Below are 12,745 nucleotides of genomic sequence, written 5' to 3' on the forward strand. Positions count from 1 at the left end.
ATATGCACTTATCTACTTTGTCAAATATTAACTGACTTAAACTTGGGTCGATTTCTGGGGTCTCCGTTCTGTTCCATCAAACTATATGCCTGTTCTTGTGCTATTAGCAGGCTGTTTTGAGTATAACTTGATATCTGGTATTGTGATTCTTCCAACTTTGTTCTTCTTTCTCAAGATTGCTGTGGTTACGTGGGGTCTTTTTTAGTTCCATATAAATTTTTGTTGTGTTTGTTCTAGATCTTTTTAATATGCCTTTGGTATTTTAATAGGGATTGCACTGAATCCGTAGGTTGCTTTGGGTAATACAGACATTTTAATGATGTTAATTCTACCAATCCATAAACATGGTATATTCTTCCACTTGCATACATCTTCTTCTATCTTTTTTCAATGTCATGTAGATTTCTGAGTATAAGTCTTTTACTTTCTTGTTAAGTGTATTCTCAAATATCTTAATTTTTTTGTTGCAGTGGTAAAATGGGTTGTTTGTTCAGTTTCACTTTCTGAGAATTCATTATTGGTGTATAAAAATGCCATCGAGTGCTAGCTGGTTTGGCTCAGTGGCTAGAGTCCTGTTTGATCACTGTGGCTAGGACTTCCAGTGCTGTGTTGAATAAGAGTGGTGAAAGCGGTCTCTTTCTTGGTGTGCTAGACTTTGGGGTTGATGGCAGGAGATGCGCTCCCCATTACTCACGTGGCTTATGGCCATATGGGCCTCCACACGTGGACCAATAGACTTTAATTAGCTGGGGTGCTGAACTACTCTGACAGTAATGTGGAAAGGAAGCTCTGGACACTGGCCTGCTCCTGGAACCCCAGCTGCACCTTTTCCTGGACTGGCTTCTCTAAAAAAAACACACTTCAATTCCACTAAAAAAAATGGGCCAAGAAGGAGATCAGGCAAAGAGTGGTGAAAGTGGACATCCTTGTCTTGTTCCTGTTCTTAACCAGGAGAGATGGTTTTAGTTTTGGCCCATTAAGTATGATGTTGGCTGTAGATTTGTCATATATGGCCTTTCTCATGTTGAGATATGCTACCTCTATTCCTACTTTGCTGAGAGTTTTTATCAAAAATGGGTGTTGGATTTTGTCAAATTCTTTTTCTGTGTCAGTTGATATGATCATGTGATTTCTGTCTTTCAATTTGTGTATTTGATGAATCACATTTATTGTTTTGTAAATACAGTACCAGCCTTGTATCCCTGGAACTAATCCCACTTGGTCATGGTGTATGATCATTTTTATATACTTTTGGATTCAATTTGCTAATATTTTGTTGAGGAGTTTAGCATCTATGTTCATCAGGGATATTAGCCTATAATTCTCTTTCTTTGTTGTGTCTTTATCTGGTCTAAAATTCAGGATGATGCTAGCGTCATAAAAAGAGGTTAGAAGTGTTCCTTCCTTTTGGATGCTTTGGAGTAGTTTGATGAATATAGGTGTTAGTTCTCATTTGAATTTTTTTTTGTAAAACTCCCCTGTGAAGCCATCTGGACCAGGGCTTTTTAAAAGATTTTTAATTATTATTATTATTTTTTTGCTTCAATGTAATCAGTTGTTATGGGCCTTTTCGGGTTTTCTGATTCTTCCTGATTTAGTTTTGGGATATTGTATTTTTCTAGGAATTTGACCATTTCATCCACATTGTCTAGCTTGTTGGCATATAGCTGTAAATAGTATTTTCTTACAACTAGTATTTCTGTGGTGTCGGTTATTACTTCACTCTTTTGTTTCTGATTTTATTTATTTGGGTCCTCTCTCTTTGTTTCTTGATGAGTCTGGCTAATGTCCACCAATCTTGTTTATCTTTTCAAAGAGCCAGCTCTTGGTTTCATTGATATTTTTGTATTTTTTTTAGTCTCTATGTCATTTATTTCTGCTCTAATATTTACTATTTCCTTATGAACTTCCCTCTCAGGACTGCTTTTTCTGTGTCTCAGAGGTTTTTGTTTGTTGTGTGTTCCCAGAAAGTTTTTTATTTCTTTGCTGATCTCATTGGCAACCCATTCATTGTTTAATAACATGCTATTTAGCTTCCATGTGTTTGAATGTTTGGGGGTGTTTTTTACTGTAGTTGATTTATAATTTCATTCCAATGTGATCTGAGAAGATGTTTGATATGATTTTAATCTTCTTGAACTTGTAGAGACTTGTTTTGTGTCCTAACATGTGGTCTATCTTTGAGAGTGACCCATGTGCATTTGAGAATGTATATACTGAAGCTTTGGGGTATAATGTTCTATAAATGTCAATTAAATCTATCTGATCTAGTATATCATTTAGACTCTGTTTTCTTGTTAATTTTTTGTCAGGAAGATCTATCCAGTGAAGTCAGCAGGGTGTTATAGTCCCTTATAATAACTGTATTGCTGTTGACTTCTTTTTAAAAGTTCTCTAGATTTTTAAAAAATATATTTAGGTGCTCCTATATTGAGGGCATATATGTTTACTAGGGTTCTATCCTCTTGTTGGATTGATCCCTTTAGTATTATGTAGTGACTTTATTTGTCTCTTGTGATGGCCTTGATTTTGAAGTCTTTTTTATTAGATATGAGTATTGCTATCCCACCTTTTATTTTGTTTCCATTTCCATGGAAATTTTTTTTCCATCCCTTCCATCCTGTGTGAGTCTTTTGTTCTGAGATGGGTCTCTTGTAGACAGCATATAATTGGGTCATATTTTTATATACATTCAGCTACTCTGTGTCTTTTGATTCGAGCATTCAATCCATTTACATTTAAGGTTATTATTGATAGGTACTTACTTATAGCCATTTTCATTCTTTATCTCTCTCTCTCTCTCTCTCTCTCTCTCTTTCTCTCTCTCTCTCTCTCTTTCCCATTACAGAAGTTCTTTTAGCATTTCTTGCATTGCTAATTTGGTGGTGATAACTCCTTTAGCCTGTTTTTTTTTAATGGTCTGGGAAGCTCTTTATTTCACTGTCTATTTTGAATGATAACCTTGCTGGATATAGTAATCTTGGTTCCAGATCCTTGCTTTTCATTACCTTGAATACTTCATGCCATTCCTTCTGGCCTGTGGAATTTCTGATGAGAAATTAGCTGACATCCTATGGGCGCTCCTTTGTAGGTAACAAATTGCTTTTCTCTTGCTGCCTTTAAGAGTCACTCTTTGTCTTTAGTTTTTGGCATTTTAATTATGATGTGTCTGGGTGATGTCTCTGGTGGACCTTTGCTATCTAGGCGGTTTTGGCCTGGGGAAAAGGCAATTCCCCACCCTGCTGGAAGCGTTCTTGCATGGGACTCTCTGTGCCTCCTGAACTTTTGTGACATTTCCCTTTACCAAGTTAGGGAAGTTTTTTGCCATTATTTCTTCAAACATGTTCTCTATGCCTTGCTCATTTCTTCCCCTGCTGTCACTCCTATGATGGAAATATTGTTGTTTCATGTTGTCCCACAGCTCCCTTAAGCTTTGCTCATGTATTTTAATTGTTTTGTTTGTTTGTTTGCTTCTCTGATTGAGTGATTTTTTTCTATCTTGTCTTCTAATTCACTTATTTATCCTTGGCTTCCCTTAATCTGTTGTATATTCCTTCCAATTTTTTCTTTATTAGTGCTATGTCAATCTTTATTCCCAACTGATCTTTTTCATAGTTATTATATCATTTCTCATGCTGTTGAGTTTCCTTGCCATCATTATTCTGAACTCTATATCTGATAAATTTCTTCTCTCAATTCCATTTAGCTCTTTTTCCAGAGAATTCTCCTATTTTTTCACTTGGGGCTTGATTTTTTATCTTCCCATTTTGGCTGCCTGTTTGGGTTTGTGTCTATGTATTAGATAGATCTGCTTCTACTCCCAATATCTAGTGCAGGACAACGTCAGACACTATTTGTGACTGGTCCTGAGTACCCTATTTGGAGCTATCACCAATCCACAGCTTGTGGCTCCCTCTGCTGGGGCTGGGTGCCTTTGGAAATGGCCAAGATGTGTTTTTCCTAGCCCTGGGCCAAGAAGGAGATTAGGCAAAGACTTAAAGCTTCTAGGGATCTGCCTCTGCCTGCCGTCCAGTCTTAATTAGTATTAGGCTATTGACCATGGAGTGGGGTGAGAGGTCTTCCAGCAGGGTGGGGAATTGCCTTTTCCCCAGGCCAAAACCGCCTAGATAGCAAAGGTCCACCAGAGAAAGATGTCCTTCACAGGGTGCAAGAAAACTCAGCACAGGGAACTCGGTTGGTTGCCCTCCGAGCTCCAACCCCAGACTCCCCAACCCTAGACTCTCCTCACTCAGCTTTAGTCTACTTTGCGCTACCTCTGCTGGAGCCCAACATGAGTAGCTGCACATGAAATTTTGTGCATTGGCTCTTTAAGAGGGTGCCTGCATTTCCAGCTGTCTCTCTCAGGCAGACAGCAATGCTGCTGCTTTTCACAGCCTAATGTTATGTGGACACAGTTATCACTTCTGATGCTGTGGGCTGGGGTGCCTAGCCGGGGGTTTAGACCCCAGAGTTCTCAGTGGGAACCCCACAGCTGAGATATCCCTCTGGAACTTTAGCTGGTGTCTGAAGGAGGCTAGCCAGCCCTTTTGAGCCTCTGCCCTTCCTACTAGACTCCATGTGGTCTCCTCTTTGCGTCCTTAGTTATTAGGGTTCTTTCCAGCTAGTCTTCAGCTGATTTTTCAGGGTGGTTTTTCTATAACTTTAGTTGTATTTCCAGTTTGTTCCTGGGAGAGTGTCAGTGTACCTCCCACTTATTCTGTTGGCATTTTTGAATCCCATATAAAATTATCAACTTAAAATTCAGCCTGTTATATTTGGTCAAACATTTAATCAACTGACCCACAATGCATTGGCAGGGCCAGACCAAATGATTTGAAGGCCCACAGGCCAGATGTTCCCCACCCCTGCTTAAAAGAGAGGGGAGGAAAAGGAAAAGCCCAGTGTGATTGTGAATTTTTAATAGTCAAGGAAAGGGTATCATCATGAAGTGGGCAATATGTTCAGCTCCTCATTCATTAGATTCACATTACAGGTGACGCACAAACAAGAGTTGCCTCAGGCCTTCCCCTCCCCTTGTTTTAATGATTTATAGTGTGTTTTAGGAAACATACATACTTTTTCTCCTAATGGGTCCCACTGATATGATCTGTTCTTTAGGTTCTTTGGTATATTCTGTGGCAATCCTGGAATTTTGTGGGCAATTCTGAAAGACAGAACAACAGGGGAAATTTTACATGATCAGGGTCGTATCTCTTTTCCACCATGTTTCCACCTCCCGAGGCAGTGGTTGCTCCGAGCACCATCACTGTTCAGATTAACGTGCCCAATGCCTTCTCGATCACAGAGCCCCCGGACTTTAGGCTCTCTGTTGAAGAGACTTAAATGTATTCTCAGCACTAGAATTAGATGCATTCCTGGGAATGAGGAGTGCTGTATCTCATCAGACACTAATTATGCAGCAGCACGTGGAAGAAGCTCTGACTATAATTCACATCTCAATTTTGTAAATATGGGGTAAGCAGAAAGCTGGAGTGTTAAAGGTTAGGGACCAGTGCAATAAAATCTTAGTGACATTAGCCATACATGGTGGGAAGTACACCTGGCATGGAAGAGAGGATCGGCTTGTCAACTCATCCCCCCTTGCCCTTCCAGACCCTCAGGCCCTGGCATGGCTCTGGATGAGCTACAGGGCAATCCCCAGTGTTTACCTCAGATTCGGGTGACCTGGCTCCTTGAGACTCTGATGTAGGTGTTCTTAAATGGGCTGCCTTTGCCCCCAGGGGCCAACTGGCAATGTTAGGAGACATTCTGGGATGTTTGAGCTGGAGGAGCTACAGGCATCTGGGGGTAGAGGTCAGGGAAGCTGATAAATGTCCAACGATGCACAGAACAGTCTCCACCAAAGAATGATTTGGTCCAAATGTCAGCAGTGCCGGGTTTGGGAGACCCTAACCTGGTGTCACACTGGACAGTGGACACTGTGGAGACAGAGGGGTCAGTGGCACTGTTCCGCTGTGTCCTCTCTCTCACTGTCTCCCCAGAGGCGACTGCCGCTTGCAAGCCCCCAAGGACTTCCAGGGGCCGTGAGACCTGAAGGACCCTGAGGAATCACATAAACCCTGGCACGTGTGACCCATGTTGGGAGACGGGGCAGCGAGATTCACTCACTATTTTGCAGGAGTACTTCTCCGAATCGCAGAGTGACACTGCGCAGTGAAGATGGACTTCATCGTAATCCCCGATGAACTTGAAGACTGTGACGTGAAAGCGGCAGGTGAGGGAGACCCCGTTCTCCTCGATGCCAATGGTGTTGTCTTTAATGTTCTGACACCTATTCAGAAAAAATAATACCTTTGCTTCTTATTTTCATACTAGAGGCCTGATGCACAAATTAATGCATGGGTGGGGTCCCTCTGGGTGGCCTGCAGGGATTGGGCCAAAACCTGCAGTCCAATGCCACCTGCTGCTCCCACTCATCCTGGCCCCACTGTGCCTGCCGTGGGCTCCCGCCCAATCAGTCCTGATCAGGAGAGGCTCGAACTGCCACAGGAGCACTCACTAGCCAGGAGCCCTGTGTCTGGCGCTCTCCCAAGGGGAGTGGCCTGCGGGATTGGGCTGAAACCTGTTCTCTGACATCCCCCAAGGGGTCCCAGATTGCAAGAGGGCACAGGCCCAGCTGAGGAACCCCACCACTGCACAATTGGGCCAGGTAGGGACCGCAGGAGGGTTCAAGGGCATATCTGGCCCATCTTGCTCAATCCCGATTGGCTGGACCCCAGCAGCAAGCTAACCTACCAGTCAGAGCATCTGTCCCCTGGTGGTCAGTGCACATCATAGCAACTGGTCAACCAGTTGACTGTCTGCTCCCTGGTGGTCAGTGCACATCATAGTAAGCGGTTGAGCAGCCTTAGCATATCATTAGCATACTATGCTTTGATTGGTTGCTCAGTTGTTCTGCTGTTCGGTCTATTTGCATGTTACCCTTTTATTATATAGGGTTTCTACAAAACCATTGTAAATGGTAAAAATGCCTTTGCATGTGAAAGTGACCTCTGGATTGTGTGGGTTTGGCATGTATGACTACGTCCTCATATTTACATCGTTTGTTTTAAAAACATCAAATAGCACCTCCAATTAGGACCCTAACTGCATCTAAAAACAGAATGACTGTGGGGATGGAACTCAGTTTCCCTACGTTTCAGCTTCTTATGCTGCTCCCTCATGCTGCTGTGGGCTATGCTGTCAGGCTAACAAACTCAAGGTTACTTCTGTATGTTCTTCACCATCCATTTTGGGAGGAGCCCCTGATTCAACCCTGTTGGGAGTTCTTCCCATATGGAGACAGCAGCTGAGATAAAGCCGTCAGGGATGAGCGGGAGCACTGCTCGGGGGCAGGCAGCCTCTTCTCTCCTCCGTGGCACTGACAGCCCTCAGGCCCGCAGATCTTGCCTCCAGGACTTAGAGTTCCCCAAATGTTCAATCTCATGCCCTGGGGCTTCTCACGTCATGTCTCCCCACCTGGGAGTCTCTGCAGTTCATCCCGCTCAGCTCCTGCTCTTCCTCCCACACCAGCGTAGGCCTCCCTCCTTTGTAAATGTTCCCTCCCCCAGCGGCCAGGCAGGAACAAGGGGCTGCTCCTGGTTGGCCAGTAGCGCTGCTGAGCCCCTGGAGTGCAAGAATCAAGCCATGCTCCCCAGGGTGCCTCCCTCACACGTGGGGCATGCGAGTCTGTGCTGGACGCAGGAATTGAAGTGATGCATTGTGCTGTGTGGCCCAGGGCGGCTCATTGGAGCTAAGAGGTTCTTTACTTATGATAAAGATACAAGGGGGACTCTTTCCTTAGTTGCCTTCCCACAGCACCCAGAATTAACTAACTCAGTAGGAGAATTATAAATGAAAACAGTCCTTCACCATCCCTATACCTATTCAGTTTTGTGCTCAGGCTTCAAGGCAGTAGTTTCTTAAATGAGCTGAAACAAAAACTTGCTAGACTGTTTCTTGTCATTGTTACTATGTGAATAATCTAAGTTAATAGTCATAGCCCTGATATGCAAGCCCCTCCCGCTTAACCAGACCCCCAGCTACGAGAGATCACTTAGGTTTTGGTCTCAGAAGAACATGGAACAGAAGGAAGGGGCCCAGGGGAGCAGAGCTGGGCTGTTTGTGTGCTGCCTGCGTGTGAGCAGTCAAGCTCTAGAATTCTCTGTCCACCCCGTGGAGAAAGTCCCCCGCCTCGGCACCCGGAGAGGAGGGGGAGCGACTTGCATGTCCCCAGGCTACTTTCCGAATCACGGATGGACACTGGCGCCCTCCCTGCACTCTACCAGCTGGAAGGAACTAGGACTCCTCAGAATTCTTATGAGCCCATTTTGCTGCTCATTCACTCAGCCCTGAGCATCACGCTTAATACAAGTTCGCTGGAGACACACACCGCTAACCAAGGTCAGGGGACTCCTGAACTAAAACTCTCCCACGTGGCAGAATCCCTGTACACCCAGTCACAGTTCAAGTCCAAGGCCTTCATGGAGACCCCAGGGAAGCTGAGGTTTAGGAACACACTCACTTGCCCACACCCCCTGTTGGGGTCAAGTCTGTTATCTCCCTTTAAAAAATGCTCAGTGCCACAGCGACCTTCAGACGAGGCACAAGCCACATCACCTGGATCTGCATTTGGTCGTGGCTCAGATCTTAGCCTTTTCTTATGGGAAGGACCATGACAGGGAGGGGGAGACGAGGAGGAAGGGAGAACAGTGACACTAGCCCGGGCATCTCGGCCTGCAGGACACCAACTGGGTACCAAGTCCTTCCCTTTGCCTAGAAGAAGCTGGAAACCAATTCAGAAAGTCAAGTGCCTCGGTGAGATCTTTCCTGAAACTTCCACATCACTCCTGCGGGCCCAGCCACGGCCACGCCCAGCCAGCGGGGTTGGCTGTGTACCTTCCTCCTCTGAGCCTGTTGCATCTGCAAAGCTGTGGCTTATTGTTTGTTTGCCCAGACCACACCCTTCTGTTGATGAACCATTCCCAACCTTAAAGCTGATGCACACACACCCCGTCCCCCATGGTGCTCCCCCGAAGCCGGCACCTTGGCATACGGAATCCTTGAAGGTGAGTGAGTCTGAGAAAATGGCAGAAGCAGGAAGGTCACCCTGACTTTCTCCCTGACCCTTTCCACCTGAAACAAGTCATAAAACCTTCATGGGAGAGGTGCCCCCTGATGCCCCAAGGAAAGGACCATTCTTATCTCTTAAGACAAAAGGGACTCGGAGGAGAAGCTGAGCAGATGACACTACAGTCACTTCATGCCTGGCCGGTCCCTGCTCTCTGCCTGTCCCTCCAGCCCAGCATACAGCACTCAGATCCGACCACTGCTGTGGGTCTTCATTCCCATACTGAAGGCTCCTGTGTCACATAAAACTTGTATTAAATACATTATGAAACCTTTTTCTGCTAATTTGTCTTTGTTTTAGACCCACCAGGTGACGTCATGCTGCATCCCTGCAGACACAGGAGAAGCGTGGTCCCGGAAAGGCTCCCCATGCTCTCCCGGGAGCCGGGGAGCGGGGCTCGGGTGCTGCTGTGGGAATGCGAGTCTAGGGCGGCCAGTGTCTGGCAGGGGAGACAGAGACGGACAGAGCCAAGGGACAGAGCGAGGGGGAGGGTGTGGCAGCATCTGCCCCGGTCCAATCGTCCCTGAAGCCACTTCCATGGCTGGAATTGGTTTTGTGATGATTAAATGCTTTATTTATTTATTTATTTATTTTTTGCATAAGCTACTTGGAATTGGTCTCTCCTACATCTAATAGAAAAAGAAGTTGGATTAATAAGTCACCTGCTTTAAGGAGGATTGTAGTAGGGGATGGAAATGTTCTAACTAGTTCATGGTGGTGCTCATACTCCTCTTGTAAGGTTACAAGCATCATTGACTGTTACACTTAAAGCAAATGCATTTTAGTGCATACAAATTACATATGCAATCAAGCTATTAAAAAAGAATTACTGCTTGACACAACCAGTGTTTTTAAAAATTAAGATAATTATCATTATTGTTGTTGGATCCATAGTCTTCGTTTTTTCATTCATTCAATAAAATTTTGCTTCATAACCATTATATTTCAGAAAATATATTAGGTGCTGGGCATATAGTGGTGAGTAAAAAGAAACTCTTTGATTTTATAGGCTATTATTCTAATTCTTTTTACATTTTAATAGATGTCCTAGTAACTTTCAGTTATTCTCTTTACATTCTTTCATTTTCATATAATTCACATTTATTTCAAACTAAAATTTAAAGTAGTAAGGACAGACCCTCTGATCACATGGAGAATATATTTGTAGTTAATGCCATGTGGACTTGGGGATCTACCAGCAAACTGCCATGTGACTTTGAGCAATTTGCTTGCTCTCACTAAGCTTGAGCCATCTCATTCATAAAATGAGGGTTCTCACATCTACCTTCCAGGTTATTGTGAGAATCTGATAGTTCATGGATGCAAAATGCTGGCCTTGTAGGAAGTCAACAAGCATTAGTTCCTATCCCTTCTCTAAACTATGGCGTAGGCTCAGTGGAATGCTATGCTGCTGTAAAAAAGAAGGAATTCTTACCATTCGCAGCAGCATGGATGGACGTGGAGAGCATTATGCTAAGTGAAATAAGCCAGTTGCAAAAAGTAAGTATCACATGATCTCATTCATTTGTGGAATCTAATGAACAACATAAACTGATGAACAAAAATAGGTCCAGAGACATAGAAGCATGGAACAGGCCATCCAACCTCAGCGGGAAGGCAGGGAGGGCTGCTGGTGATTAAGAGATCAACCAAAGGACTTGCATGCATATAAGCATAATGAACGGTCACAGACAATAGGGGGTGAAGGCCTGGGCTGGGGGTGGGGGCAGGCTGGGAGAGGTCAATGGAAGAAAAGGGGGACATCTGTGGTACTTTCAACAATAAAGAATTTAAAAAAATAAAATGTGGTGTAGACTAATGTTACAGTGAAGGCCCCGAGGCTGTGCCTGGTGAGAGGCTACGCACCCTTCTTCAATGATGAAGTATCGGAGCTTGTCATTGCTGTCGCGTGAGGGTGTGGCATAGCACTTGTTCAGCGTCAGGATCAAATGGGTGGCATCAGCTCCGACCACAAAGACCCCGACGTACAGCACGTCTCGCGTGGTCAGCACCACCTCGCCCTGGCGGTACGGGTGCTTGTAGGAGGCGTTTTTGTAGAGCGCCATCTTGGTGGTGAAGCTGCCCTCTTGGGTTGGAACGGTCAGGTTAATGACACTGAAAGGGAGAAAGACCACGAGGCAGTTATGTTACTCAGTTATCTGCCACTTCGAGCTGAACATGAAGAGGGAGGCAATGCAGGCAGCAGTGGGGTCCAAGGCTGCACTGTCCATACGGTCCCCTCCAGCCACGTGTGGCCACGAAATCATCGTAAATTACCATCAGCATGCCCATCTGGAAGTTGGGAAGTTTCACTGGGTGGTGCCACTCTCAGGCAGGAAGGCAGATATGGAAATAGGGACTGTTCTTCCTCATGCTTCAGAGCTCAGAGCTGGCTGGCACGATGGCGCTCCCTTACCCGCCGGCTGCAGCCTCACCTCAGCATGGGCTTCACCACCGAGTCCAAGGAGATCTTGATGTCCAGCTCATAAGCACACGAGAACTCCACGTTGATGGTCCGGTCCCTGGTGATGATGTTGCCCGTGTTGTTGGCGCTTTCTATCCAGATTGTGTTCTTGTACATGATGTGAGTGCCATTGGACTGCAGAGCAAAGGGGGTCAGAGAGCGTTAAATCTGGGAGGAGCATGTGGCTTGCATTTCAAATCCATGTCCTGAAGTGGAGAAACGGCTTTATTTCATACACCCCTATGAGGCCAGTATAAATCAGTACGGAGGTAGCCTCTGCATCTACTGCAAGTATTACAATAGCTGCCAGCAGCACCCTCCAGTCAGACACCCTTGATGCCCACACAGGGTGAGTTCATGAATTCTGGCTACAACCAGCCTGTTTCTCTGGGTACCCAAGCAGGGGCAGCATGAAGCATTGCCAGCAGCAGGTCACATAAGTTTTCTTTTAATTCTTAATTCAAAATCTCTCCTCCACCAAATCTTTTCCCAGACAGGCCCACACGAACCCAAAGGAGCAAATGCAGCTTCCTCTTCTTACTCCGTGTTAACAACTCGTTATGAACAGAAAGAATGAAAACACAGACAACAGGAGGGAGAGAAGCAGTGAGAGGCTGTGCTAACCTAAAAGTGGGGAATCTGACACCACAGCTGGAGCCCGGCTGCATTTCTCTCTTTTTTTGTGTGTCCTATTTTTTCCACTTTATTTTATTTTTTTAAAATATCTTTATTGTTCAGATTATTACAGTTGTTCCTCTTTTCCCCCCATAGCTCCCTTCCACCCAGTTCCCACCTCACCCTCTGCCCTTACCTGTTCCCCCAATGTGCTCATCCATAGGGGTAAGTTTTCTGTCCAGTCTCTTCCCGCACCTCCACACCCCTTTCCTCCCAAGAACAGTCAGTCCACTCCCTTTCTATGCCCCTGATTCTATAATATTCACCAGTTTATTCTGTTCATCAGATTATTTATTCACTTGATTTTTAGATTCACTTGTTGATAGATGTGTATTTGTTGTTCATAATTAGTATCTTTACCTTTTTCTTCTTCCTCTTCTTAAAGGATACCTTTCAGCATTTCATATAATACTAGTTTAGTGGTGATGAACTCCTTTAGCTTTTTCTTATCTGTGAAATCTTTATCTGACCTTCAA

At 44.8% G+C, this 12,745-nt stretch overlaps 1 protein-coding gene across 1 annotated transcript in view; it reads right to left on the bottom strand.

Moving 5' to 3' along the window:
* The window catches only part of TECTA (tectorin alpha), a 110,529-nt gene that overhangs the window by 2,566 nt on the left and 95,218 nt on the right, over nucleotides 1-12,745 (bottom strand). Inside the window, exons 19-22 of the mRNA XM_006763686.2 lie at nucleotides 11,566-11,729; nucleotides 10,997-11,245; nucleotides 6,130-6,292; nucleotides 5,077-5,164 (exon numbers count right to left, since the gene is read on the bottom strand). Of these exons, the coding sequence (XP_006763749.1) occupies nucleotides 5,077-5,164; nucleotides 6,130-6,292; nucleotides 10,997-11,245; nucleotides 11,566-11,729 (664 nt within the window). The remainder of the gene's footprint in view (nucleotides 1-5,076; nucleotides 5,165-6,129; nucleotides 6,293-10,996; nucleotides 11,246-11,565; nucleotides 11,730-12,745) is intronic.

Source organism: Myotis davidii, unplaced genomic scaffold (genome assembly GCF_000327345.1).
Source record: "Myotis davidii unplaced genomic scaffold, ASM32734v1 scaffold799, whole genome shotgun sequence".
Taxonomy (NCBI): Eukaryota; Metazoa; Chordata; class Mammalia; order Chiroptera; family Vespertilionidae; genus Myotis; species Myotis davidii.